This window comes from Pseudophryne corroboree, chromosome 8 (assembly GCF_028390025.1).
Source record: "Pseudophryne corroboree isolate aPseCor3 chromosome 8, aPseCor3.hap2, whole genome shotgun sequence".
In the NCBI taxonomy this organism is placed as follows: domain Eukaryota; kingdom Metazoa; phylum Chordata; class Amphibia; order Anura; family Myobatrachidae; genus Pseudophryne; species Pseudophryne corroboree.
Window position 1 is genome coordinate 234,161,160 of NC_086451.1, and position 27,193 is coordinate 234,188,352.

Consider the following 27,193-nt stretch of genomic DNA (forward strand, 5'->3'; position numbering starts at 1 on the left):
TGGTCTTGCACCAGTTCCAGGCGCTACCCTTCGGGCCTGTCCACAGCTCCGAGGGTGTACACGAAGGTGATGGCGGAGATGATGTTCCGGGTCCAGGGGGTCAATATTGTCCTTTATCTGGATGATCTCTTGATAAAACAAAGATCCAGGGAGCGTTTCTAGTTTCATATAGACCACACTATCCAACTTCTGTCACACCATGGGTGGATCCTCAAGTTACAGAATTCCTTCCTGGAGCCAACACAGCGGCTCCTGTTCCTGGGAATGTTGCTGGATACTGTGGCCCAGAAAGTGTTCCTCCCAGAGGACAAAGCAAGAACGCTTCAAGAGATAGTCCGAATGGTTCTCAGCCCTACTCAAATATCCATATATCTTTGCATAAGATTGTTGGGGAAAATGGTAGCCTCATACGAGGCGATCCAGTATGTTCCAATCAACATTCTGGAAATTTGGGCGATCTACAGTGCTCTTATTCAGGCCTCTACTCAAGGATCACGCGATCCAAGTTCAATCGGACAACACCACGGCGTACATCAGTTGGCAAGGAGGGACAAAAAGCAGGCCTGTATGTGAGAGGTGTAAAAGATACTTCTGGACAGAAAGAAATGCAAGAACAATGTCCGCAATCTTTATTTCGGGAGTAGACAACTGGGAAGCGGACTTCCTGAGTCGTCAAAATCTCCACTCGTGAGAGTGGGGTCTCCACCATCAGGTGTTTCAGCAGTTCGACCGTTGGGGCTGCCCACAAATATACATGATGGCTTCTCAACTGAACAAGAAGCTTTGTTGGTATTGCTCACGTACCAGGGACCCTCAGGCGAGGGCAGTAGATGCACTGTCGTTGCCTTGACCTTACCGGCTGGTCTACCTTTTTCCTCAGATTCCATTGCTCCCAAAGGTGGTAAAAGCGAATCAGGAACCAAAGAGTCCAGGAAATTCTGATTGCCCCGGATTGCCATCGGAGGGCGTGGTGCGTAGTTCCACTTGGGACGTTTCCTACCTTCCTGCAGGCTGGTGTGGATAAGGGCTTACGTCTGGGTTCCATTAAGGTCCAGAATTCAGCTCTCCATTTTCTTCCAGAAGAAATTGGCTGAGTTGCCAGAAGTTCAGACCTTCTTGCAAGGGGTATTTCATGTACAACCTCCTTTTGTGCCGCCCACGGCACCTTAGGATTTGTATGTAGTGTTTGAATTTCTACAGTCCTCCTGGTTTGAGCCTCTGATGACAGTAGAAGACAAATACCTCACGTGGAAGACGGTGATGTTATTGGCCCTGGCTTTTGCTAGGCATGTTTCAGAATTGGGTGCCCTGTCGTGTAAAAGTCCCTACTTGGTCTTTTACGAGGACAGAGCGGAGCTCAGGACTAGGCAGCAGTTCCTGCCAAAGGTCGTCTGCGTTCCACTTGAATCAACCAATTGTGGTTCTGGCACTTCTGCTCCTCCGGAGGCATTGGAGGCTGTGCGAGCCTTGAAGATCTATGTCAAAAGAATGGCTCGGAAAGACTGATTCCTTGTTCATGCTATATGTTGCGCAGAAAAAGGGTTGCCCTGCTTCAAAGCAGTCCATTGCTCGTTGGCTTAGGCTTACCATCCAACAGGCCTATGTGTCGGCAGCCTTACCTTTTCCACAGTCTCTGACGGCCCTCTTTACAAGATCGTTGGGGTCTCCTTGGGCTGCTGCCTGTGGAGTCTCGGCCTTGCAACTATGTCGAGCTGCTACCTGGTCGGGGAAGAAAACCTTTGTGAAGTTCTACAGGTTTGATTCCCTGGCCAAAGAGGATACCTAGTTTGGGCAGGTGGTGCTGCAGACATCTACGCACATTATCGCCCATTCTGGAAGCTCTGGGGCGTCCCCATTGTACTAATTCCCCAGTATCCTTGTGGATGCTAGAGAAAATAGGATTTTAATTACCTACCGGTAAATCCTTTTCTCAAAGTCCATAAGGGATGTTAGGCAACCGCCTCAGTGATTTGACTTTTCTGCGAATTGTCCCTTATATGGTTACCTATTCAGTTGTTGCTGTTTTGTTACCAGCCGTTACTGGTCGTTTTATGTTAATGATGTGCTGGTTTGTAAATCTCACCACTCATTGTTGTTTTCTTTCTCTCAAGTATATCTTTTCTTCTTCGGCCACTATTTTACCTATAACTGCCTGTGGGAGGGGGCATAGAGGGGAGGAGCCAGCACACCCAGTTGAAGAAATGTAAAGTGCACCGGCTCCTTTGGACCCGTCTATACCCCATCGTACTAATTCCCCAATATCCCTTATGGACTTCAAGAAAAGGATTTACCGGTAGGTAATTAAAATCGTTCCAGCAATACCCTTTGGGTGATGGCAGCCCCTCAGGTGTTTTAATGGTGCTGCTATTCATGACACTGAGAGATAGCGGTATATAATGTACTCCCTGCCTATGTGATGCACCAACCAACATAGCTATTAACAATTTGGCTGCACAATTAACATCACACTAAAAGTAAACAATGTCACAAACAGTATATAAACCATTATATTAAGCTGAAATGAAACGCATATAAAGTCTCACTATAAAAGTAGCATTGTCTAATCTGGAATAGCTTTATGAATAACATTCAATTATTAACAGTCTAAAATATAGACACAGCAATATTTGTTTTATTTAAAGGAATTTAAATTTGTTTTTCCAGGATGAGGAATTACAGAAGATGAAAGAACTATGTGAAAAAAACCAACAACTCATCCAGGAAAATGATTTGTGCAAACAGGTAAATTAAAAAATAACTGTCAGTAAATATCAAATTGAGTTTTGGATTGTCCTTATATTATTGCTGTTTTTTTTTTTTTGTTTTTTTTTCATACTATTACACCTCTATTGTTTTATATTATTTTAGTGTCTGATATTGTTTTGTTTAGAAACTGGCACTACTTCAAGTGGCAAGTGGAAAAAAAATGTACAACGCAGTATCTTTGATAAGCTCCCCAGATTCTCCCTTTGATTTTGTTCCTCCAAAGGTAAACCACTGATTTAAAGCTAGTTTTCTGTTATGGGAGAAAGTGGTAATGAATTGTAATACTTTTTCTCATACGTCCTAGAGGATGCTGTGGATGCTTCAAGAACCATGGTGGGTATAGACGGGATCCACAGGAGACATGGGCACACTATAAGACTTTGAATGGGTGTGAACTGGCTCCTCCCTCTATGCCCCTCATCCAGACTCCAGTTAGATTCTGTGCCCAGTGAGACTGGATGCACACTGAGGAGCTCTCCAGAGTTTCTCAGAGAAAGACTTTATTTAGGTTTGTTATTTTCAGGGAGACCTGCTGGCTACAGGCTCCGTGCATCGTGTGAGTGAGGGGGAGAGAAGCAGACCTACTTCTTAAGAGTTCAAGGGCTCTGCTTCTTAGGGTACTGGACACCATTAGCTCCAGAGGGTTAGATCACTACGGTACGCCTAGCTGCTTGTTCCCGGAGCCGTGCCGTCGCCCCCTCACAAAGCCGGAAGATAGAAGCCGGGTGAGTATGAGAAGAACTGAAGATTTCAGTGACGGCAGAAGAGGTAATGTGCTGCGCGCCATGCTAACCCACACATATCACAGCACTGCAGGGCGCAGGGGGGGCGCCCTGGGCAGCATGAGACCTCAAATCAGATTGGCATGAGTGGTAACAGTGCTCCGGGCACTAGTTAAGGGACCCCGCCAGTATAAACATAAATTTGAGCGGGACTGAAGCGCGCCATGTAGTGGGCGGGGCTTAGCCGCACAGCTCTGACCAGCGCCATTTCTCTCCTCAGAAGCTGCAGAGACGCTGACCCTGTCCTCCACACTGCTGTACAAGTAACAGGGTAAAAACGGGGGGGGGGGGGGGGGAGGGCAAGTAATTTGGTGCTGATTGATTTATATAAAAAGCACTAACAGGTCTGGCCAGTCACTTTACTGGCCTCAGTACCGGGATAGGCGCTGGGTGTGAGCTGGCAGAGCTCTCTGTGTGTCCCTCTTTCAGGCTTTATTGTGGGTCTGTCTCCTATAGCCCAAGTGTGGTTGTGGGTGTCCGTACGTGTGTGTCGACATGTCTGAGGCTGAATGCTCTTCCCAGGAGGAGACTGGAGTGGGGACAGAAAAGGCTGTGAGAGGGACCGTGACGGCACCGCCGACGGATGATTGGGTGAATATGTTGAGTGTTTTAAATGCATATGTGACTAAGTTGACTAAGAGATTTGATAAATCTGAGTTTAAGAACCAAACATGGAGGAAATCCATGGAAGATGCTTTGTCACAGACCCAGACCCCTTCGGGGTCACAGAAACGTGCATTTGCCCAAATAGTAGATACAGATACCGACACGGACTGTGATTCCAGTGTCGACTATAGTGATGCCAGATTACATCCAAAACTGGCTAAGAGTATTCAGTACATGATTTTGGCGATAACAGACGTATTAAATATCACTGAGGTCCCTGCTGTCCCTGATACTAGGGTCTGTATGTATAAAGGAAAGAAACCTGAGGTAACGTTTCCTCCCTCTCATGAACTGAACACGCTGTTTGAAAAGGCTTGGGAAAATCCTGACAAAAAGATTCAGGTTCCCAAAAGAATTCCAGTGGCATATCCGTTCCCCTCTCGGGACAGGGAAAGGTGGGAGTCAATCCCCACGGTAGACAAAGCTTTATCGCTTCTATCAAAAAAGGTGGCGCTTCCGTCCCCTGACACTGCAGCCCTAAAGGATCCTGCAGATCGTAAGCAGGAAAATACACTAAAATCCATTTATGTCACTACAGGGTCGCTACTTAGGCCTGCCGTTGCTGTGGCATGTGTGAGTAGCGCTATTGAAAAGTGGGCAGATAACTTGCCATCTGAGGTAGATTCCCTAGACAAGGATAGTGTACTTTTGACTCTGGGTCACATCACGGACGCTGCAGCATATTTAAAGGAAGCTGTAAGGGATATTGGCCTTTTGGGTTCAAGGGCCAATGCCATGGTGGTCTCAGCAAGGAGAGCTTTGTGGTTACATCAATGGAATGCTGATGCTGACTCTAAGAAGGCGATGGAGGCTCTACTGTTTAACGGTAGGGTTTTGTTTGGCGACGGCCTCACTGCCCTGATGTCTACGGCTACCGCGGGTAAGTCTTTATTTTTATATTATGTCCCTGCACAGCAGAAGAAATCGCCTCACTATCAGATGCAGTCCTTTCGGCCCAATAGATTCAAAAAATGACGTGGGTCCTCCTTCCTTGCTGCGAGGGGGAGATGTCGGGGGAAAGAGGTCACAGGCTGTGGCAAGTTCCCAGGAGCAGAAGTCCTCTCCGGCTTCTACCAAATCCACCGCATGACGCTGGGGCTCCTCTGCGAGAGTTCACACCAGTGGGGGCACATCTCAAACTCTTCAGTCAGGTCTGGGTGCACTCGGACCCAGTAGACATAGTAGACTAGTAGACCTAGTAACCCAGGGGTACAAGTTAGAGTTTCAAGACGTGCCCCCTCACCGAGTTTTCAAATCGGCCTTGCCAGCTTCTCTTCCAGAAAGGGAGATAGTAAGAACTGCGATACTAAAGTTGTGTCAAAAGCAAGTGATTGTCACGGTACCCCCGTCTCAACAGGGGGAAGGTTTTTATTCAAGCGTGTTCGTGGTCCCGAAGCCGGATAGCTCAGTCAGACCGATTCTAAACCTAAAATCCCTCAATTTCTTTCTAAAGAAATTCAAGTTCAAGATGGAGTCTCTACGAGCCGTGATCTCCAGTCTGGAGGAGGGGGATTTTATGGTGTCGGTCGACATAAAAGATGCATACTTACATGTCCCAATATATCCTCCACATCAGGCTTACCTGAGGTTTGCTGTACAGGATTGTCATTACCAATATCAGACGTTGCCGTTTGGTCTGTCCACGGCTCCGAGGATTTTCACCAAAGTAATGGCGGAAATGATGGTTCTCCTGCGCAAGCAGGGAATCATAATTATCCCGTACTTGGACGATCTCCTCATAAAGGCGAGGTCCAAGGAGAAATTGTTGAAGAATGTTGCCCTTTCACTGACAATTCTGCAACAACACGGTTGGCGCCTAAATTTGCCAAAATCACAGTTGGATCCAACGACACAGCTGTCGTTCCTGGGTATGATTCTGGATACAGAATTGCAGAGAGATTTTCTTCCAGTGGAAATAGCTCTAGAAATACATAACATGGTAAAACAGATTCTGAAACCGGCAAAGGTGTCAGTTCTTCACTGCACTCGGTTGCTGGGGAAGATGGTGGCGGCCTACGAGGCCATTCCGTATGGCAGGTTCCATGCCAGGGTGTTTCAGTGGAACCTGCGGGACCAGTGGTCCAGGTCTCACCTGGACATGCCCCGGAAACTAATTCTATCTCCCAGGACCAGAATTTCCCTTCTGTGGTGGCTGCACAGTTCTCATCTTCTGGGGCGACACAGGTTCGGGATACAGGATTGGATCCTGGTGACCACAGATGCAAGCCTCCGAGGCTGGGGAGCAGTCACACAGGGAAGAAACTTTCAAGGAAAGTGGTCAAGCCAGGAAGCTTGTCTACACATAAATATTCTGGAATTAAGAGCCATCTACAACGGCATACTGCAAGCAGAATATCTTCGAGGTCTGCCGGTTTTGATTGTCAGACAGCGTGACAGCAGTGGCGTACATAAACCGCCCAGGTGGAACAAAGAGCAGAGCGGCGATGGCTGAGGCCACGAAGATTCTTCGCTGGGCGGAAAGACATGCCAGCGCTCTGTCAGCGGTCTTCATTCCAGGAGTGGAAAACTGGGAAGCATACTTCCTCAGCAGGCACGATCTCCACCTCCTAGGAGAGTGGGGTCTTCGTCAAAAGGTCTTTGCAGAAGTAACAAGTCGTTCCTCAAGTGTACATGATGGCGTCCCGCCTCAACAAGAAACTTCAGAGATATTGTTCCAGGTCAAGGGACCCTCAAGCGATAGTGGTGGTCGCCCTAGTGACACCGTGGGTGTTTCAGTCGGTCTATGTGTTCCCTCCACTTCCACTCATTCCAAAGGTGATAAAAATTATAAGAAGAATAAGGGTTCAGGCGATCCTCCTTGTTCCGGATTGGCCAAGACGGGCCTGGTATCCAGATCTTCAAGAGTTGCTCATAGAAGATCCCTGGCCTCTTCCTCTTCGGGAGGACATGTTACAACAGGGGCCGTGCGTGTATCAGGACTTACCGCAGCTGTGTTTAACGGCGTGGCGGTTGAACGCCAAATCCTAGCCCGAAAAGGGTATTCCCAGTGTAGTCATTCCTACACTTCTTCAGGCTAGAAAAGAAGTAACGGCAAAGCATTACCACCGTATTTGGAGAAAATATGTGACTTGGTGTGAATCCAAGAAGGCTCCTACGGAAGAATTTCACCTGGGGCGTTTGCTCCATTTCCTACAAGCAGGTGTGGATACGGGCCTAAAGTTAGGTTCTATTAAAGTACAGATTTCGGCCTTGTCGTTCTTTTTTCAAAAAGAATTGGCCTCCCTTCCAGAAGTTCAGACCTTCAAGAAAGGCGTGCTGCACATCCAACCTCCCTTTGTGCCCCCAGTGGCACCATGGGACCTTAATGTAGTGTTGCAATTCTTGCAATCGAATTGGTTTGAACCTTTGCGCAAGGTTGAGTTAAGATTCCTTACTTGGAAAGTAGTCATGTTGTTGGCCTTGGCGTCTGCAAGGCGAGTGTCTGAGTTGGCGACTTTGTCCCACAAAAGCCCCTATTTGATTTTCTATGCTGATAGAGCGGAGTTGAGAACTCGTCAACAATTTCTGCCAAAATGTGGTTTCATCATTTCATGTTAACCAGCCAATTGTGGTGTCAGTGGCTACTGACGCCTTGGCGGAGTCAAAGTCTCTCGATGTGATCTGAGCTTTGAATATCTATGTCGCCAGAACGGCGCAGATTAGGAAAACAGAGGCTCTGTTTGTCCTGTGGGCTCCCACCAAGATTGGGGCTCCTGCTTCTAAGCAGACTATTGCGTGCTGGATTTGTAATACGATTCAGCAGGCTCATTCTACAGCTGGATTGCCGTTACCGAAATCGGTGAAAGCCCATTCTTCCAGAAAGGTGGGCTCATCCTGGGCGGCTGCCCGGGGAGTCTCTGCGTTACAACTTTGCCGAGCTGCTACTTGGTCGGGTTCAAACACCTTTGCGAAGTTTTACCAGTTTGATATCCTGGCTGAGGAGGACCTCTTGTTTGGTCAATCGGTGCTGCAGTCATCCGCACTCTCCCGCCCGTTCTAGAGCTTTGTTATAAACCCCATGGTTCTTGAAGCATACCCAGCATCCTCTAGGACGTATGAGAAAATAGGATTTTAATACCTACCAGTAAATCCTTTTCTCTTAGTCCGTAGAGGATGCTGGGCGCCCGTCCCAGTGCGGGCTGTATATGCAGTTTGGTTATAGTTACGCTCATGTTGCGTTGAGTTCAGTCAATCTGTGACTGTTGTTGGTCATGCCGTTGCATGCGTTGTTGTTGAATGCCATGTTGTACGGCGTGTTAGTAGTGTGAGCTGGTATGTATCTCACCTTAGTTTAAAATAATTAAATAAATCCTTTTCCTCGAAATGTCCGTCTCCCTGGGCATAGTTCCTATAACTGGAGTCTGGAGGAGGGGCATAGAGGGAGGAGCCAGTTCACACCCATTCAAAGTCTTATAGTGTGCCCATGTCTCCTGCGGATCCCGTCTATACCCCCCATGGTTCTTGAAGCATCCCCAGCATCCTCTACGGACTAAGAGAAAAGGATTTACAGATAGGTATTAAAATCCTATTTTTGTTTATCAGCCTAAAAATTTACGCCGAACCACGGCGAGAACTGCCACAGTGATCTTAGAAGACTTGTTATCTGAATCGGAGGAATCTGAAGAGGATACAAATGACAAAAACTGGATTCCTGGCCAAACTGGCAAACAGTCAAAGAAACAGACATGTGGGGTGAGCAGATATAAAATATTAAGACTCACCCACCCCCCACTCCACCACAACCACCTCCCCTCTCATACTTCCAGTTGAAACACAGGAATAATTGGTTTTGGAGGTGATGGTACTATCTTGGGCACATTAGGAAACACTTCACATAGTCTGAGCTCATATTTCTCTTTCATCTGACCTGGGGGACACTGCACTGCTTACTGTAGGTTAGTTGGACCAGCACAGCAGTAGCCACTAACAGGTCAACTAAAGTAGCTCCGCGCCCTTCTAACACCTCCCACCTCTATCGGACCTCCATGTTTGTTTGTTTTTTCTTTTAGTGCCTTTGATTAAGGAATGCTTTCTGGTTTAGTTTTTTTATGATTTTACATAATTTATTTGCACCTCAGATTGCTGTTAGAGCAAGACCTTAGTACAGGCTGTCACAGAAGAAGAGCACTAAAAATACAAGTCCTGTTCTGCTCCTAGCTCAGCTCACTGGAGCACTTCTGTGTCTAGGTCCTGTGTTAGGAGACTGGAGGCTACAGAGACACGTTAAGACAGCCGCAGCCTACTTCTGGGAAGTGTTGGCCTGCGAGTCAGCGGTCACAGCGCTGCTAAGCATGGACCCTGTGACCCAAAAGGACAGCTGTTAATTCAGTTTTTATGCATTACACCGCTTTGCGCACTTTGCAGCCTGATAAGCTTTGTGCAGTAAAAACTCATTCCTCCCAGTACTGCTTTGCGGGAGTCTCCCTCATATCCCTCCGTGGCAGTCTTTTGCTTAGATGACAAACACTGAGACAGCATTACTGCAGAGGGGCATACAGGAGGCTGCAAGTATTTCTGGCACTACTAAGCAGCCATCTGGTTGGATTGTAGCTAGAGCTTCTTGGCTCACAAGCTTAGCATATTCTTATGTGGGCAGCGTTTGTCATTTTTCTTTATAAAAATTTTTTTTTTTACAGGCTGAAGATAGTTGCCACTTATTGATAATTCCTATACTTTCTTGTTTAGGGATCTTGTGCAGGATAATTGCTGTCCTATTCTTTTGTAATAGGGTCATAGGTTTGTCTTGGTCCCCCCCCCCCCCCCCCCCCCCCCCTTCTCTTCATTACACTACTAGACCGTTTCATTTCTGTACCATTTACTTGTAGAATGTGTTATAGATTATCCTGTGTGATTCTTTTGCACTGTCTCTGTGGAGGGTTAGGCAGATTTCTGAAGTTGCCTTGCTATTTTTATATAATTTACAGTAGTTATATTTACAGTATAAGGTAATTCCTTCTCTAATTCCCAAGAACACTGAGCAGTTTTCTTTCTACTGTACATATTTATATCCCCATTTGTGCCTGTCATTCACACACATGAGAGCAAAGCGAAAGAAGCCTTCTAAAGCAAGCTTCTTCCGCCGCTGTCTTTTTTTCTTTTTTTTATACATGTTCCAAATGTGGAACTAAATTATCTAGAGGTTGCACAGAAACAGGGGGGCTTTGTTCAGGGTGCAATTGTTGAGGTCCTGGACCAGCTGTCGGCAATACTACGGGCGAGTTAGTAATTCCGGAATGGGATAAGTTCATGGCGTAGGCTATTATGGACCTAGTGACTCCTTCCCTACCTGGTGCCCAACCTGAACACATTGTGGCTGATAATTCAGGAGAACAGTTATGGGCCCAGTAACATTGAAAGTTGCATTTCTATGGCATCTGCTTCAGTGAATTAAATACTTGACTCTGCTGCCCCTGCCAAAAAGTGGTCAATTCCATCGCAGGCTTGTTTCCTGGATCCGTCAGATTCCGCAGTTCCTTCTTATGAAGGAGAAAGAGTGAACCCTGACTGGGAAAACTGAACTGGCAGGAAAGAGGACTCATCTGACAGATTTGGCGTACAAGATTGAGTTTTTGCAGTCCCCTGGACCCTAAATATTCCAGAGACTGAAGCATCTGAGGCCAGTTCTGCTTCCCTATTTAAATAGAAGACTAAACACGTGTTAAACTTTCCAGTTTTCGGATATTTTAGGTGAAGCATCTCTTATAATTTCATGTTCCCCAGATTTCATCCTCTTACCTATTTTCTGATGACACCAAGACTTATTAAATTCCATTCCGTGTGGAAGCTCCCATTGCCAGGCTAGCCAAGGCCACTGTCATGCCTACGTTACAGGCAGCAATTTTACTCAATCAGATTGTGAAGCGAGTGCAAAGAAAATTATACCAAGTATTGTAGGCAATTAAGACGTGAGATGCTTTACTCAGCAGCTGCCTCAAAGAACAGGGGAAGTCACTCCCACTGTGAACATAAAGAACAAAAAGGAGGCTGTGCTATTAAACACTTATAAGATGAACAATATCTGAGAGCAATATTAGATTTCTCTAATTGAGCAATTTAATAAAATAAAATTAATTCAGGAACATGTAAAAACATACATGTCACTTATGGATTAAAAAGTATAAATTCATACTAGGTAATGGGATAGGATTACCATTTGTAAAACGTCTGGAACAAATGAGGTTTGAGCTGGAGTAGTCCGTTCCTTGTACACCCCTGTATCAAAAGCCCTAGTCCATTCAACAATGTCCCATACAGATATGAGAGTCCAATGGAGAGATAGCAACTTTCACCGTTAGAGGAAAGTTTTCTCCGATGGTACCTTTAGAATGAGCTCCTCATGCATTACGCTGGTCTGGATCTCTACTCCAGTGTTCCTGACTTGGTAGAAGCAGCAGCTGACGCGTTTCGCTGCACTCGGCTTGCAGCTGTTTCAAAGATTGTGAAGCAAGGCCTTACTTAAATCGATTTTTATTTTATTTTTATTTTTTGCTTTGCTGGTGTCTCTAGAAGACCAATCCTAGACGTTGCCTGGGTCAACAAGGCTCTGGAATCTTGAACACAACAATTCTGCAACCAGTAGATATCACGGAACTACGTTACCTGGTTGACTAGCTATGGGTGGGGGAGGATACAATTTAGCTGCAGTAAATTTACTGCAGCCAATGCATTTGGGGTTTAATTTTTTTTTCCACAAGAAAATACATGGGTTCTGGGACTTATACCGGATAACGTGTTTTTTTTTTTTATAGAAGATGAGACATTTTTTGCCGAAAAAATGGGCTATAATTGGATAGCCCAATAATGAACATTGGGCTAAAATAGTTATATTTGCTATATTCTGGCTTACAGTCCAGAAACTCTGCTCTAGTGGGGTGTCTTTGGTCTCGATCATGGGCAGCAGACCCAGAATTTAAGCCTACTTTGGAAGCCCTTCCATTTGTTGGAGAATCCCTCTTTTGGCCCAGAGCTTGTCAAAATTATTGCCCAGGCTACTCCAAGCAAAAGCCCTCATCTCCCAAGCTAAAACCCCTTATTCGACCCTTTCAAATTGCCAGACACTGTAGACTCCTCTCCATCAGAGGTCAGTCAGGTTATTTCCCACTGGTCTCCTTTTGAGACACTGCTCATTCCAACTTCTGCCAACACAGCTCTAATCCGGCTGAGAAACAGTCTGCCTGGCGAACAGATGCCCAACCTCATCAGGTGGTAGGTGTCTGTTTACTCAGATTCCTGGATGTCTTGCTTCAATCCATACCAGATTTGTGTCCAGGGCATTATATCCAGTTTCAGGAGATTTTTTCACCGCTCCATTTCCCCGAGACCCGGTCAGACAGGTGGCTCATCTAGAGGCAGTGTGTTTTTAGATTCAGTAGTTATTTCATCGGTTCCTGTACACTGAAACCTTTTCCTGGTCAGCAATCCAGACCGTTCATTCCATCCAATCTTGAACTTAAAACAGCTAAATCCCCATCTCTCTCTAGTACATTGAAAAAAAGTATTTGCTCCCTGTTATTGTTGCTGTGGAGGAGGTGGAATTCCTGACGGCCCTAGACGTCGAGGACACTTATCTCCACATTCCTATTTTATCATCAAAAATTGCTACACTTCATGGTCAACGGAATGCACTTTTCGTATCGAGCACTAGTGTTGGGTCTGTCCACAGCACCCAGAGTTATCACAAAGGTCATGGCCCACATGATTTCATTTAATTGCTGTCAAGAGGGTCTTTCTACCACCACAGAACATTCAAGACCTCCAAACGCTTGTGAAGTCGCTACATCCCAAAATCCAGGTTTCCATCCTCAAGTGTATGCAACTACTGGGATGAATGGTAGCTTCATTTCAAGCGGTACCTTATACCTGATTTCATGCTTGGACTTAGTTAGAACAGGAGAGGACTCCGGTTTGATAGACAGTTTGATTATCACTCCAGACTCTTCTGTAGCTGTTCCATACCCCCTTCTCAGTTTGGAATTGGGACAGTTCACCCAGGCATAACACCCACCGAACCAGATTTTCATGTATACTTGATTCTACCACGTAGCTACTAACCCATGTCAACTTTTACTTCTCTAGGCCTCACAGTTTTCAAGATATACGGGGTCAAAGTTTTTAAAAATTCTGTTTTTTCTGAGGTGTATCTGGAAAAAATTCACATCTTCGTGCCTAATCCACGTTTCTCTAACGTCCTAGTGGATGCTGGGGACTCCGTCAGGACCATGGGGAATAGCGGCTCCGCAGGAGACAGGGCACATCTAAAGAAAGCTTTTAGGATCACATGGTGTGTACTGGCTCCTCCCCCTATGACCCTCCTCCAAGCCTCAGTTAGGTTTTTGTGCCCGTCCGAGCAGGGTGCAATCTAGGTGGCTCTCCTAAAGAGCTGCTTAGAAAAAGTTTTTTTTAGGTTTTAAATCTCAGTGAGTCCTGCTGGCAACAGGCTCACTGCATCGAGGGACTTAGGGGAGAGATTTTCAACTCACCTGCGTGCAGGATGGATTGGAGTCTTAGGCTACTGGACATAGCTTCAGAGGGAGTCGGAACACAGGTCATCCTGGGGTTCGTCCCGGAGCCGCGCCGCCGACCCCCCTTACAGATGCTGAAGATCGGAGGTCCGGAAACAGGCGGCAGAAGACTCTTCAGTCTTCATGAAGGTAGCGCACAGCACGGCAGCTGTGCGCCATTGTTGCTACACACTTCTCACTGACCAGTCACGGAGGGTGCAGGGCGCTGCTGGGGGCGCCCTGGGCAGCAATATTAAATACCTTTAGTGGCAAAGAATACATCACATATAGCCATTAAGGCTATATGTATGTATTTAACCCAGGCCAGATTTCTCAAAACCCGGGAGAAAAGCCAGCCGAAAAGGGGGCGGAGCTTATTCTCCTCAGCACTCAGCGCCATTTTCCTGCTCAGCTCCGCTGTGAGGAAGGCTCCCAGGACTCTCCCCTGCACTGCACTACAGAAACAGGGTAACAAAGAGAAGGGGGGCATAAATTGGCGATATTTATATATTAAAAGCGCTTATAACAAAAACAACACCTTTTAGGGTTGTTTATATACATTTATAGCGCTTTTGGTGTGTGCTGGCAAACTCTCCCTCTGTCTCCCCAAAGGGCTAAGGGGGTCCTGTCTTCGATTAGAGCATTCCCTGTGTGGCTGCTGTGTGTCGGTACGTGTGTGTCGACATGTATGAGGACGATGTTGGTGTGGAGGCAGAGCAATTGCCGGTAATGGTGATGTCACCCCCTAGGGAGTCGACACCGGAATGGATGGCTTTAGTTATGGAATTACGTGATAATGTTAGTACATTACAAAAGTCAGTAGACGAAATGAGACGGCCGGAAAACCAGTCAGTACCGGCTCAGGCGTCTCAGACACCGTCAGGGGCTGTAAAACGTCCCTTACCTCAGTCAGTCGACACGGGTACCGACACAGATGAATCTAGTGTCGACGGTGAAGAAACAAACGTATTTTCCAACAGGGCCACACGTTATATGATCACGGCAATGAAGGAGGCTTTGCAGATCTCTGATACTGCTGGTACCTCAAAAAGGGGTAATATGTGGGGGGTGAAAAAACTACCTGTAGCTTTTCCAGAATCAGAGGAATTGAATGACGTGTGTGATGAAGCGTGGGTTAACCCAGATAGAAAACTGCTAATTTCTAAGAAGTTATTGGCATTATACCCTTTCCCACCAGAGGTTAGGACGCGCTGGGAAACACCCCCTAGGGTGGATAAGGCGCTCACACGTTTATCAAAGCAAGTGGCGTTGCCGTCTCCTGATACGGCCGCCCTCAAGGATCCAGCGGATAGGAGGCTGGAAACTACCCTGAAAAGTATATACACTCATACTGGTGTTATACTGCGACCGGCAATAGCCTCAGCCTGGATGTGCAGTGCTGGGGTAGTGTGGTTGGATTCCCTGACTGAAAATATTGATACCCTGGATAGGGACAGTATTTTATTGACTCTAGAGCAATTAAAGGATGCGTTTCTTTATATGCGAGATGCTCAGAGGGATATTTGTACTCTAGCATCAAGAGTAAGTGCGATGTCCATATCTGCCAGAAGAAGTTTATGGACGCGACAGTGGTCAGGTGATGCGGATTCCAAAAGGCATATGGAAGTATTGCCATATAAAGGAGAGGAATTATTTGGGGTCGGTCTATCGGATCTGGTGGCCACGGCAACTGCCGGCAAATCCACTTTTTTACCTCAGACCCCCTCCCAACAGAAAAAGACAGTCTTTTCAGCCGCAGTCCTTTCGCTCCTATAAAAACAAGCGAGCAAAAGGACAGTCTTATCTGCCGCGAGGCAGAGGAAAGGGTAAGAGAGGGCAGAAAGCAGCCCCTGCCCAGGACCAGAAGCCCGCCCCGGGTTCTACAAAGCCATCAGCATGACGCTGGGGCTTTACAAGCGGACTCAGGAGCGGTGGGGGGTCGACTAAAGATTTTCAGCAATCAGTGGGCTCGCTCACAGGTGGACCCGTGGATCCTGCAGATAGTATCTCAGGGTTACATGTTGGAGTTCGAAAGGTCTCCCCCTCGCCGGTTCCTAAAGTCTGCTTTACCAACGTCTCCCTCAGAAAGGACGACTGTATTGGAAGCCATTCACAAGCTGTATTCTCAGCAGGTGATAGTCAAGGTACCCCTCCTACAACAGGGAAAGGGGTATTATTCCACACTATTTGTGGTACCGAAGCCGGACGGTTCGGTAAGACCTATTCTAAATCTGAAATCCTTGAACCTGTACATACAGAAATTCAAGTTCAAGATGGAGTCACTCAGAGCAGTGATAGCGAATCTGGAAGAAGGGGACTTCATGGTGTCCCTGGACATAAAAGAAGCTTATCTGCATGTCCGAATTTACCCCTCACACCAAGGGTATCTCAGGTTCGTGATACAAGACTGTCATTATCAGTTTCAAACGCTGCCGTTTGGTTTGTCCACGGCCCCTCGGGTCTTTACCAAGGTAATGACCGAAATGATGGTTCTTCTACGAAGAAAAGGCGTATTAATTATCCCTTACTTGGACGATCTCCTGATAAGGGCAAAGTCCAGAGAACAGCTGGAAGTCGGTGTAGCACTAACCCAAGTATTGCTTCAGCAACACGGGTGGATTCTGAATCTTCCAAAATCTCAATTGACCCCGACAACACGTCTGCTGTTCCTGGGAATGATTCTGGACACGGTTCAGAAAAAGGTGTTTCTCCCGGAGGAGAAAGCAAGGGAGTTATCCGAACTGGTCAGGAACCTCCTAAAACCAGGAACTGTGTCAGTACATCAATGCACAAGAGTCCTGGGAAAGATGGTGGCTTCTTACGAAGCAATTCCATTCGGCAGATTCCATGCACGAACATTTCAGTGGGATCTGCTGGACAAATGGTCCGGATCGCATCTGCACATGCATCAGCGGATAACACTGTCACCAAGAACAAGGTTGTCTCTCCTGTGGTGGTTGCAGAGTGCCCATCTGTTAGAGGGCCACAGGTTCGGCATACAGGACTGGGTCCTGGTGACTACGGATGCCAGCCTACGGGGCTGGGGAGCAGTCACACAGGGAAGAAACTTCCAGGGTGTATGGTCAGACCTGGAGACGTCTCTTCACATAAATATACTGGAGCTAAGAGCGATATACAATGCTCTAAGCTTGGCAAAACCGCTGCTTCAGGGTCAGCCGGTGTTGATCCAGTCGGACAACATCACGGCAGTCGCCCACGTAAACAGACAAGGCGGCACGAGAAGCAGAAGAGCAATGACAGAAGCTGCAAGGATTCTTCGCTGGGCGGAAAATCATGTCATAGCACTGTCAGCAGTGTTCATCCCGGGAGTGGACAACTGGGAAGCAGACTTCCTCAGCAGACACGACCTTCACCCGGGAGAGTGGGGACTTCATCCGGAAGTTTTCCACATGATTGTGAACCGTTGGGAAAAACCAAAGGTGGATATGATGGCGTCTCGCCTCAACAAAAAACTGGACAGATATTGCGCCAGGTCAAGAGACCCTCAGGCAATAGCTGTGGACGCTCTGGTAACACCATGGGTGTACCAGTCAGTGTATGTGTTTCCTCCTCTGCCTCTCATACCAAAGGTACTGAGAATTATTCGGAAAAGGGGAGTAAGAACAATACTAGTGGCTCCGGATTGGCCAAGAAGAACTTGGTATCCGGAACTTCAAGAGATGCTCACGGAGGATCCGTGGCCTCTACCTCTAAGAAGGGATCTGCTTCAGCAGGGACCTTGTATGTTCCAAGACTTACCGCGACTGCGTTTGACGGCATGGCGGTTGAACGCCGGATTCTAAAAGAAAAGGGCATTCCAGAGGAAGTTATTCCTACCTTGATTAAGGCTAGGAAGGAAGTGACCGCACAACATTATCACCGCATTTGGAGAAAATATGTTGCGTGGTGTGAAGCCAAGAAGGCCCCAACGGAAGAATTTCAATTGGGTCGATTCTTACATTTCCTGCAGGCAGGATGGTCTATGGGCCTCAAATTGGGGTCTATTAAAGTTCAAATTTCGGCCTTATCAATCTTCTTCCAGAAGGAATTGGCTTCAGTGCCTGAAGTACAAACTTTTGTCAAGGGTGTACTACATATACAGCCCCCGATTGTGCCCCCAGTGGCACCGTGGGATCTAAACGTAGTTTTGGATTTTCTCAAATCTCATTGGTTTGAGCCTCTCAAATCTGTAGATTTGAAGTATCTTACATGGAAAGTAGCCATGCTACTGGCCCTGGCTTCAGCCAGGAGAGTTTCAGAGTTGGCGGCTTTATCGTACAAAAGCCCATATCTGATTTTCCATTCGGACAGGGCAGAACTGCGGACACGTCCTCATTTTCTCCCTAAGGTGGTTTCGGCTTTTCACTTGAACCAGCCTATTGTGGTGCCTGCGGCTACTAGCGACTTGGAGGACTCCAAGTTACTGGACGTTGTCAGAGCATTAAAAATATATATTTCAAGGACAGCTGGAGTCAGAAAATCTGACTCGTTGTTTATATTGTATGCACCCAACAAGATGGGTGCTCCTGCGTCTAAGCAGACGATTGCGCGTTGGATCTGTAGCACAATCCAACTTGCACATTCTGTGGCAGGCCTGCCACAGCCTAAATCTGTAAAGGCCCACTCCACAAGGAAGGTGGGCTCATCTTGGGCGGCTGCCCGAGGGGTCTCGGCATTACAACTTTGCCGAGCAGCTACGTGGTCAGGGGAGAACACGTTTGTAAAATTTTACAAATTTGATACTCTGGCTAAGGAGGACCTGGAGTTCTCTCATTCGGTGCTGCAGAGTCATCCGCACTCTCCCGCCCGTTTGGGAGCTTTGGTATAATCCCCATGGTCCTGACGGAGTCCCCAGCATCCACTAGGACGTTAGAGAAAATAAGAATTTACTTACCGATAATTCTATTTCTCATAGTCCGTAGTGGATGCTGGGCGCCCATCCCAAGTGCGGATTGTCTGCAATACTTGTACATAGTTATTGTTACAAAAATCGGGTTATTATTATTGTTGTGAGCCATCTTTTCAGAGGCTACTTCGTTTGTTATCATACTGTTAACTGGGTTCAGATCACAAGTTGTACAGTGTGATTGGTGTGGCTGGTATGAGTCTTACCCGGGATTCAAGATCCTTCCTTATTGTGTACGCTCGTCCGGGCACAGTACCTAACTGAGGCTTGGAGGAGGGTCATAGGGGGAGGAGCCAGTACACACCATGTGATCCTAAAAGCTTTCTTTAGATGTGCCCTGTCTCCTGCGGAGCCGCTATTCCCCATGGTCCTGACGGAGTCCCCAGCATCCACTACGGACTATGAGAAATAGAATTATCGGTAAGTAAATTATTATTTTCACTTTTACATTTTTACCCTTTATCAATCAAAATATGGAGATTCCATGAAAAATGTTTTACCAATCTTGCCTGACTCAGAGTGTTCATTATACATTCCTTTACTTCATACTTAATAATTTTTTTGTTGCAAAAAAAAAAAAATTAGTGGGTTCAATTAGCATTATAAAACTAAGGCAGATGATTTATTCTGAACCTTTTTTGTTTAAATTGAACCTTAAAGTATACTTTGAAAGGTTCTGAAAGAAAATTTTTATTTTGATTGCCTGTATGAGTATTTTAATGTTTATAATTCTCTCGTTAAAAACAAATTATTAGGTATTATTTTTCCCGCCAGGGGAGTATTTTCCTATGTATATGTGCAGATTTCTAATTACATTTAGAGGAGTATTCAGTTAGCTGCAATAATTTTTTTATTTTTTTTATCTCTTACGTCCTAGAGGATGCTGGGGACTCCAAAAGGACCATGGGGTATAGACGGGATCCGCAGGAGACATGGGCACACTAAAAGAATTTTACTGGGTGTTTACTGGATCCTCCCTCTATGCCCCTCCTCCAGACCTCAGTTAGATTCTGTGCCCAGGAGTGACTGGACACACACTAGGGGAGCTCTACTGAGTTTCTCTGGAAAAGACTTTGTTAGGTTTTTTTTATTTTCAGGGAGACCTGCTGGCTACAAGCTCCCTGCATCGTGGGACTGAGGGGAGAGAAGTCAAACCTACTTCTTCTGAGTTAAGGGCTCTGCTTCTTAGGCTACTGGACACCATTAGCTCCAGAGGGTTAGATCACTTGGTGCGCCTAGCTGCTTGTTCCCGGAACCGCGCCGTCACCCCCCTCAGAAGCCAGAAGAAAGAAGCCGGGTGAGTATTAGAAGAACAGAAGACTTCAGTGACAGCAGAAGACCTCAGTAACGGAGGTACAGCGCAGCGGTCGAGATGCGCTCCATGCTCCCACACACCAACGGCACTTGCAGGGTGCAGGGCGCTGGGGGGGGAGCGCCCTGGGCAGAAAGTTACTGAGGGTCTTTTGACTGGCAAAGGAGGCATATTCAGTGCCCGGGCACTGTATACGATACCCCCACCAGTATAAATAAATTCAAATTTAAGCGGGACTACAGTGCGCCGGGAAGGGGCGGGGCTTAGCTGCACAGTTGGGGGGGGGGGGGGCCACAGCCAATTTGGTGCTATATATGTATTTACATCGCAGCTGGCATACTCCCTCTGTGTCTCTCTAAAGGCTTCCCTGTGGGTCTGTCCCCCTTTGGCCGGTGTGAGTGTGGGTGTGTCGGTACTGAGTGTCGACATGTCTGAGGCTGAGTGTTCCTCCCCGTAGGAAGTTACTGGGGGTGTGGAGAAAGATTTGGGAATGACTCTGTCGGCACAGCGGACTGCTGATTGGGTAAATATGTTAAGTACATTCAATGCAAACGTGGCATTATTGTCTAAAAGGCTAGATAAATCTGATTCTCAGACACAAGCATGGAGAAAATCCATGGAGTACGCTTTGTCTCAGGTACAGACCCCCTCAGGGTCACAAAAACGTTAATTTACCCAGATGGCAGATACAGATACCGACACGGACTCTGATTCCAGTGTCGACTTCAATGAGGCCAGTTTACATCCGAAAATGGTTAAGCGCATTCAGTACATGATTGTGGCTATTAAAGATGTTTTACATATTTCTGAAGAGCCTCCTGTTCCAGATAAGAGGGTTTGTTTGTATAAGGAAAAAAAGCCTGAGGTGACTTTTCCCTCCTCTCATGAACTGAACGCTCTTTGTGAAAAGGCTTGGGAGTCGCCTGACAAAAGGTGGCAGATTCCCAAGAGAATTTTGATGGCTTATCCTTTCCCCTCTGACGACAGGGAGAAATGGGAGTCGTCTCCCAATGTGGACAAGGCTCTGTCCCGACTGTCCAAAAAGGTGGCGCTTCCGTCTTCGGACACGGCTGCCCTCAAGGATCCGGAGGATCGCAAGCAGGAGACGACATTGAAGACCATTTTCGTTAATACTGGTGCACTTCTCAGGCCTGCTGTGACGTCGGCGTGGGTGAGTAGTGCTATTGCTAAGTGGGCTGATAATTTAGCTTCTGACATGGATACCCTTGATAAGGATAACATTCTTTTGACTCTTGGTTATATCAAGGACGCTTCAGATTACCTGAAGGATGCGGCGAGGGATATTGGCCTCTTGGGATCAAGGGCCAATGACATGGTGGTCTCGGCCAGGAGGGCGCTGTGGATTCATCAATGAAATGCGGATGCCGACTCCAAGAAAGCTATGGAAGCTTTCCCTTTTAAAGCTAGTGTCTTGTTTGGTGACGGCCTTGCTGACCTGGAGTCAACCGCTACTGCGGGTAAGTCATCTTTTCTTCCTTATGTTCTCACACAACAGAAAAAGGCGCCCCATTATCAGATGCAGTCCTTTCGGCCTAATAAATACAAAAAAGGAAAGGGCTCGTTTTTCCTCGCTTCAAAGGGTAGAGGAAGGGGAAAAAGGTCCCCTGCTGTGTCTGGCGCCCAGGACCAAAAGTCCTCCCCCGCCTCTACCAAGTCCACCGCATGACGCTGGGGCTCCCTTGCGGGAGTCCGTGCCGGGGGGGGGGGGGGGGGGGGGGGCGCGCTGTCTCCGAATCTTCAGTCAGGTCTGGTTTCAATCAGCCCTGGATCCTTGGGTCTTAGACATAGTGTCCCAAGGGTACAAACTGGAGTTTCAGGAGATAACCCCCCCACCGCTTTTTCATATCGGCCTTGCTAGTTTCTCTTCCAGAAAGAGAAGTGGTAAATGCTGCGATACAAAAGCTGTGTCAACAGAGGGTCATTGTCCCCGTTCCCCCATCCCAACGGTGGGAAGGGTTCTATTCGAGCCTCTTTGTCGTGCCGAAGCCGGACGGTTCAGTCAGACCGATTCTGAACCTAAAATCCCTCAATCCAAACTTGAAAACTTTCAAGTTCAAGATGGAATCTCTTCGAGCTGTGATCTCCAGCCTAGAAGGGGGGGGGGGGGGTTTATGGCGTCAGTCGACATAAAGGATGCCTACTTACACATCCCGATATATCCTGCTCATCAGGCGTACCTGAGGTTTGCGGTGCAGGATTGACATTACCAATTTCAGACGTTGCCGTTTGGGCTTTCCACGCCCCTGAGGGTCTTCACCAAGGTGATGGCGGAGATGATGGTACTCCTACGCAAGCAAGGGGTCACAATTATCCTGTACTTGGACGATCTCCTGATAAAGGCGAGATCAAAAGAGCAGTTGCTAAGAAATGTGGAACTCTCCCTGACCGTTCTGCAACAGCAAGGTTGGATTCTAAATTTGCCAAAGTCTCACTTGATTTCGACAACTCGGCTACCCTTCTTGGGCATGATTCTAGACACAGAACTACAGAGGGTATTTCTTCCGGCGGAAAAAGCTCTGGAAATCCAGAGCATGGCCAAGGAGATTCTGAGACCGGCAAGAGTGTCGATTCATCAATGCACTCAAGTGCTAGGGAAGATGGTTGCGGCTTACGAAGCCATTCCATTTGGCAGGTTTCATGCCCGGGTGTTTCAGTAGGATCTGCTGAACAAATGGTCCGGGTCTCACCTGCACATGCACCTTAAAATGAGTCTATCTTCCAGGACCAGGATTTCTCTCCTGTGGTGGCTGCAAGGTGCTCACCTTCTAGAGGGACGCCGCTTCGGAATCCAGGATTGGGTCCTACTGACCACAGATGCAAGTCTCCGAGGCTGGGGTGCAGTCACACAAGGAAGAAGTTTCCATGGACAATGGTCAAGCCAGGAATCTTGTCTCCACATAAATGTTCTCGAGTTAAGTGCCATTTACAATGGCATCTGCGAGCGAAGAACATTCTGCACGGTCTCCCTGTCCTGATCCAGTCTGACAACATAACTGCGGTGGCGTACGTAAACCGCCAGGGCGGATCAAAGAGCAGGGCGGCAATGGCGGAGGCCATAAGAGTTTTCCGCTGGGCGAAACAGCACATGAGCACTCTGTCAGCAGTCTTCCTTCCGGGCGTGGACAACTGGGAAGCAGATTTCCTCAGCAGACACGATCTGCATCCAGGAGAGTGGGCCCTTCATCAAGAGGTATTTGCAGAAGTGACAAGGCGTTGGGGAATTCCTCAAATAGACATGATGGCGTCTCGCCTCAACAAGAGTCTTCCGAGGTATTGTTCCAGGTCAAGGGACCTCCAAGCCAGTGCAGTAGATGCCCTGGTAACTCCGTTGGTTTTTCAGTCGGTGTATGTGTTCCCTCCGCTTCCTCTCATACCAAGAGTGTTGAGGATTATAAGACTAGCAAGGGTTCAGGCAATACTCGTCGTTCCAGATTGGCCACGGAGGGCCTGGTATCCGGATCTTCAGGAGTTACTTGTAGAAGATCCTTGGCCTCTTCCTCTAAGAGAGGACCTGTTACTGCAGGGGCCATGCGTATTTCTGGACTTACCACGGCTGCGTTTGACGGCGTGGAGGTTGAACGCCAAATCCTAGCCCGGAAAGGTATTCCCGGGGAAGTCATCCCCACTCTCCTTAAGGCTAGAAAGGATGTCACGGCAAAACATTATCACCGTATTTGGAGAAAATGTGTCGTGGTGTGAAACCAAAGCAGCTCCTGCAGAGGAGTTTCACTTGGGTCGTTTCCTCCATTTTTTGCAGGCAGGCGTGGATGGAGGCCTGAAATTGGGTTCCATCAAAGTGCAGATTTCGGCTTTATCGAATTTCTTTCAAAGAGAATTGGCCGCCCTTCCTGAGGTTCAGACGTTTGTGAAGGGGGGTGCTGCATATCCATCCTCCGTTTGTGCCACCCGTGGCCCCGTGGGATCTTGAAGTAGTGCTACAGTTTCTTATGTCTCCCTGGTTTAAACCTTTGCGAAAGGTTGCGTTAAAGTTTCTCACTTGGAAAGTGGTCATGCTTTTGGCCTTGGCGTCTGCCAGACGAGTGTCAGAATTGGCGGCTTTGTCTCACAAGAGCCCATATTTGATTTTTCATGTGGATAGAGCGGAATTGAGGATTCGTCAACAATTTCTGCCGAAGGTGGTTTCCTCGTTTCACATAAATCTGCCTATTGTGGTAGCTTTGGCTACGGAGGCTGTCGCAGTCCAAAAGTCTCTTGATGTTGTAAGAGCTTTAAAGATTTATGTCGCCAGAACGGCTCTTGTTAGGAAAACGTAAACACTGTTTGTCCTGTATGTTTCCAACAGATTGGAAATCCTGCTTCCAAGCAGACTATTGCACGCTGGATTTGTAATACGATTCAGCATGCTCACTCTTCGGCTGGGTTGCCTTTGCCGAAGTCAATAAAGGCCCATTCTACCAGGAAGGTGTCTCGTCTTGGGCGGCTGCCCGAGGGGTGTCGGCACTTCAACTTTGCCGAGCAGCTACGTGGTCGGGTTCAAACACTTTTGCTAAGTTCTATAAGTTTGATACCCTGGCTGAGGAGGACCTCATGTTTGCTCAATCGGTGCTGCAGAGTCGTCCGCACTCTCCCGCCCGGCCTGGAGCTTTGGTATAGACCCCATGGTCCTTTTGGAGTCCCCAGCATCCTCTAGGACGTAAGAGAAAATAGGATTTTAATACCTACCGGTAAATCCTTTTCTCCTAGTCTGTAGAGTATGCTGGGCGCCCATCCCAGTGCGTACTGTTACTTGCCGTTGTATTGTTGGTTGTTGTTTTCGGTTACACGAAGGTTGTGTATCGGTTATGTTCAGCTTGTTGCTGTTTTTTTGTTCATACTGTTATCTGGTATTCCTGCTAATCCAGTTGTACGGTGGGTTTGTGGTGTGAGCTGGTATGTATCTCACCCTTTAACAAAAATCCCTTTCCTCGAAATGTCCGTCTCTCCTGGGCACAGTTCCTATAACTGAGGTCTGGAGGAGGGGCATAGAGGGAGGAGCCAGTTCACACCCAGTAAAAGTCTTTCAGTGTGCCCATGTCTCCTGCGGATCCCGTCTATACCCCATGGTCCTTTTGGAGTCCCCAGCATGCTCTACGGACTAGGAGATAAGGATTTACCGGTAGGTATTAAAATCCTATTTTTTGTGCGAAAAACTGCAATTTTACTGCAAATCATGAAAGATTTTTACAGTGAATTAAACTTCACCTACTCTGAGCAGGTGCAAAGTTGGGGAAAATATCCGTTTTAAGGTAAAAAAAATTGTCACCCCCTTCCTCCCCTAATGCCTAAGAATGCACTTTGACTTTTTCATTATTTTTAGCTGACCAATAATATGTAATTTTCTGCTGCGGGATACACTGGGCTCCACAAGGAAATACATCAGGGGGTGTAGAGTAGGATCTTGATCCGAGGCACCAACAGGCTCAAAGCTTTTGACTGTTCCCAAGATGCACAGCGCTGCCTTCTCTATAACCCCGCCTCCATGCCAGGGAGCTCAGTTTGTAAGTTGGTGCCTTGCAGTATGCAGGCACTTAACAGGGACTGCTCTAGGCAGCCTTTTCAGAGCTTCATTTACAGACTGAAAGACTTAAGAAATATATGAAGATTTACAGGGCTGCTGCAGGCAAAGTCTCATAGACTTTCCTGCGTACAGCTCCATCACCCCCAGCGGCGCTGTATACTCCCGCGCCGCGGTTGCCGGGTCATTGCTTCTTCCCTCTTCACGCGAGTCACACACGCCGCCATCTCCCGGATCGCGGGGCTGCTGACAAGGGGGAGGTAAGGGGCTTCTGTGCCGCACTTTGCACCACGATCCAGCGTGGCCGTAGTATGCGGGCCGACCGCGCGCTGGCGTGGACAGGGATTACTGGGCTGATGTTCCACTAGCCACCAGAGATATATTTGTGGGCACAGGTAAGTTGTACCATTACACCTCCCCACAAACCCCCCCACACACACAAACACACACACCACCCGTTTTCTTTACTGCCCGCACACCCGGTGGGGATGCCAGTAGGGGGAGCAGGCCAGACCTGAGGCCCCTGCCCCAGGGCGCCATTTATGCAATGTTCCCACCCTGGAGCTGCTTCCTTCTTCCTCACTCCCGGTCAGCAGCCATTACAGAAAAAGCCTTGCTGTTCCTTGGATTGCTGGGGCAAATCCTCCTCTGTGGAACCACCTGACTGCCAGTGCTGTGCTTCCTACAGGACACTTGAGTATTCTACCTGTCACTGGGACTGTGTTAGTTAACAAAGAGTGCATACATTCAGGGTTGTGTGGTAAAAACACCCTGTGATATACATCCAGTGCTTTATGTGTTTGTTATACCTATTGTTTTCACATATAGCCATTCTGAGTATTACTTTGTATTGCTAGTCCAGTGCAGTTTATGGTACATAATTTCTGCATGGTAAGCTTGTGACTCTATATCTGTGTGTGTGCATGTAGCTGCTGCGTGGTTGCCTTACTGCAGGGCATTTCACTCAGTGTGCTATTCCTATATTGCTATACCTGTGGGGGCCAAGTGTTTCAGATTTTCTCTGATGATAATATAGGATTTTCTCTAACGTCCTAGTGGATGCTGGGTTCTCCGAAAGGACCATGGGGAATAGCGGCTCCGCAGGAGACTGGGCACAAAGTAAAAGCTTTAGGACTAGCTGGTGTGCACTGGCTCCTCCCCCTATGACCCTCCTCCAAGCCTCAGTTAAGATTTTGTGCCCGAACGAGAAGGGTGCAATCTAGGTGGCTCTCCTGAGCTGCTTAGAGTAAAAGTTTAAATAGGTTTTTTTATTTTCAGTGAGACCTGCTGGCAACAGGCTCACTGCATCGAAGGACTAAGGGGAGAAGAAGCGAACTCACCTGCGTGCAGAGTGGATTGGGCTTCTTAGGCTACTGGACATTAGCTCCAGAGGGACGATCACAGGCCCAGCCATGGATGGGTCCCGGAGCCGCGCCGCCGGCCCCCTTACAGAGCCAGAAGACTGAAGAGGTCCGGAAAATCGGCGGCAGAAGACGTCCTGTCTTCAATAAGGTAGCGCACAGCACCGCAGCTGTGCGCCATTGCTCTCAGCACACTTCACACTCCGGTCACTGAGGGTGCAGGGCGCTGGGGGGGGGGCGCCCTGGGACGCAATGAAAATACCTTAAATGGCTAAAAATACATCACATATAGCTCCTGGGCTATATGGATGTATTTAACCCCTGCCAGTTTTCCACAAAAAAGCGGGAGAACGGCCGCCGAGAA

General features: G+C 47.6%; 1 protein-coding gene across 1 annotated transcript in view; it reads left to right on the forward strand.

The window, feature by feature from the left end:
* The window catches only part of KIF4A (kinesin family member 4A), a 579,230-nt gene that overhangs the window by 467,041 nt on the left and 84,996 nt on the right, over positions 1-27,193 (forward strand). Inside the window, exons 26-28 of the mRNA XM_063937105.1 lie at positions 2,665-2,742; positions 2,891-2,989; positions 8,757-8,906. Of these exons, the coding sequence (XP_063793175.1) occupies positions 2,665-2,742; positions 2,891-2,989; positions 8,757-8,906 (327 nt within the window). The remainder of the gene's footprint in view (positions 1-2,664; positions 2,743-2,890; positions 2,990-8,756; positions 8,907-27,193) is intronic.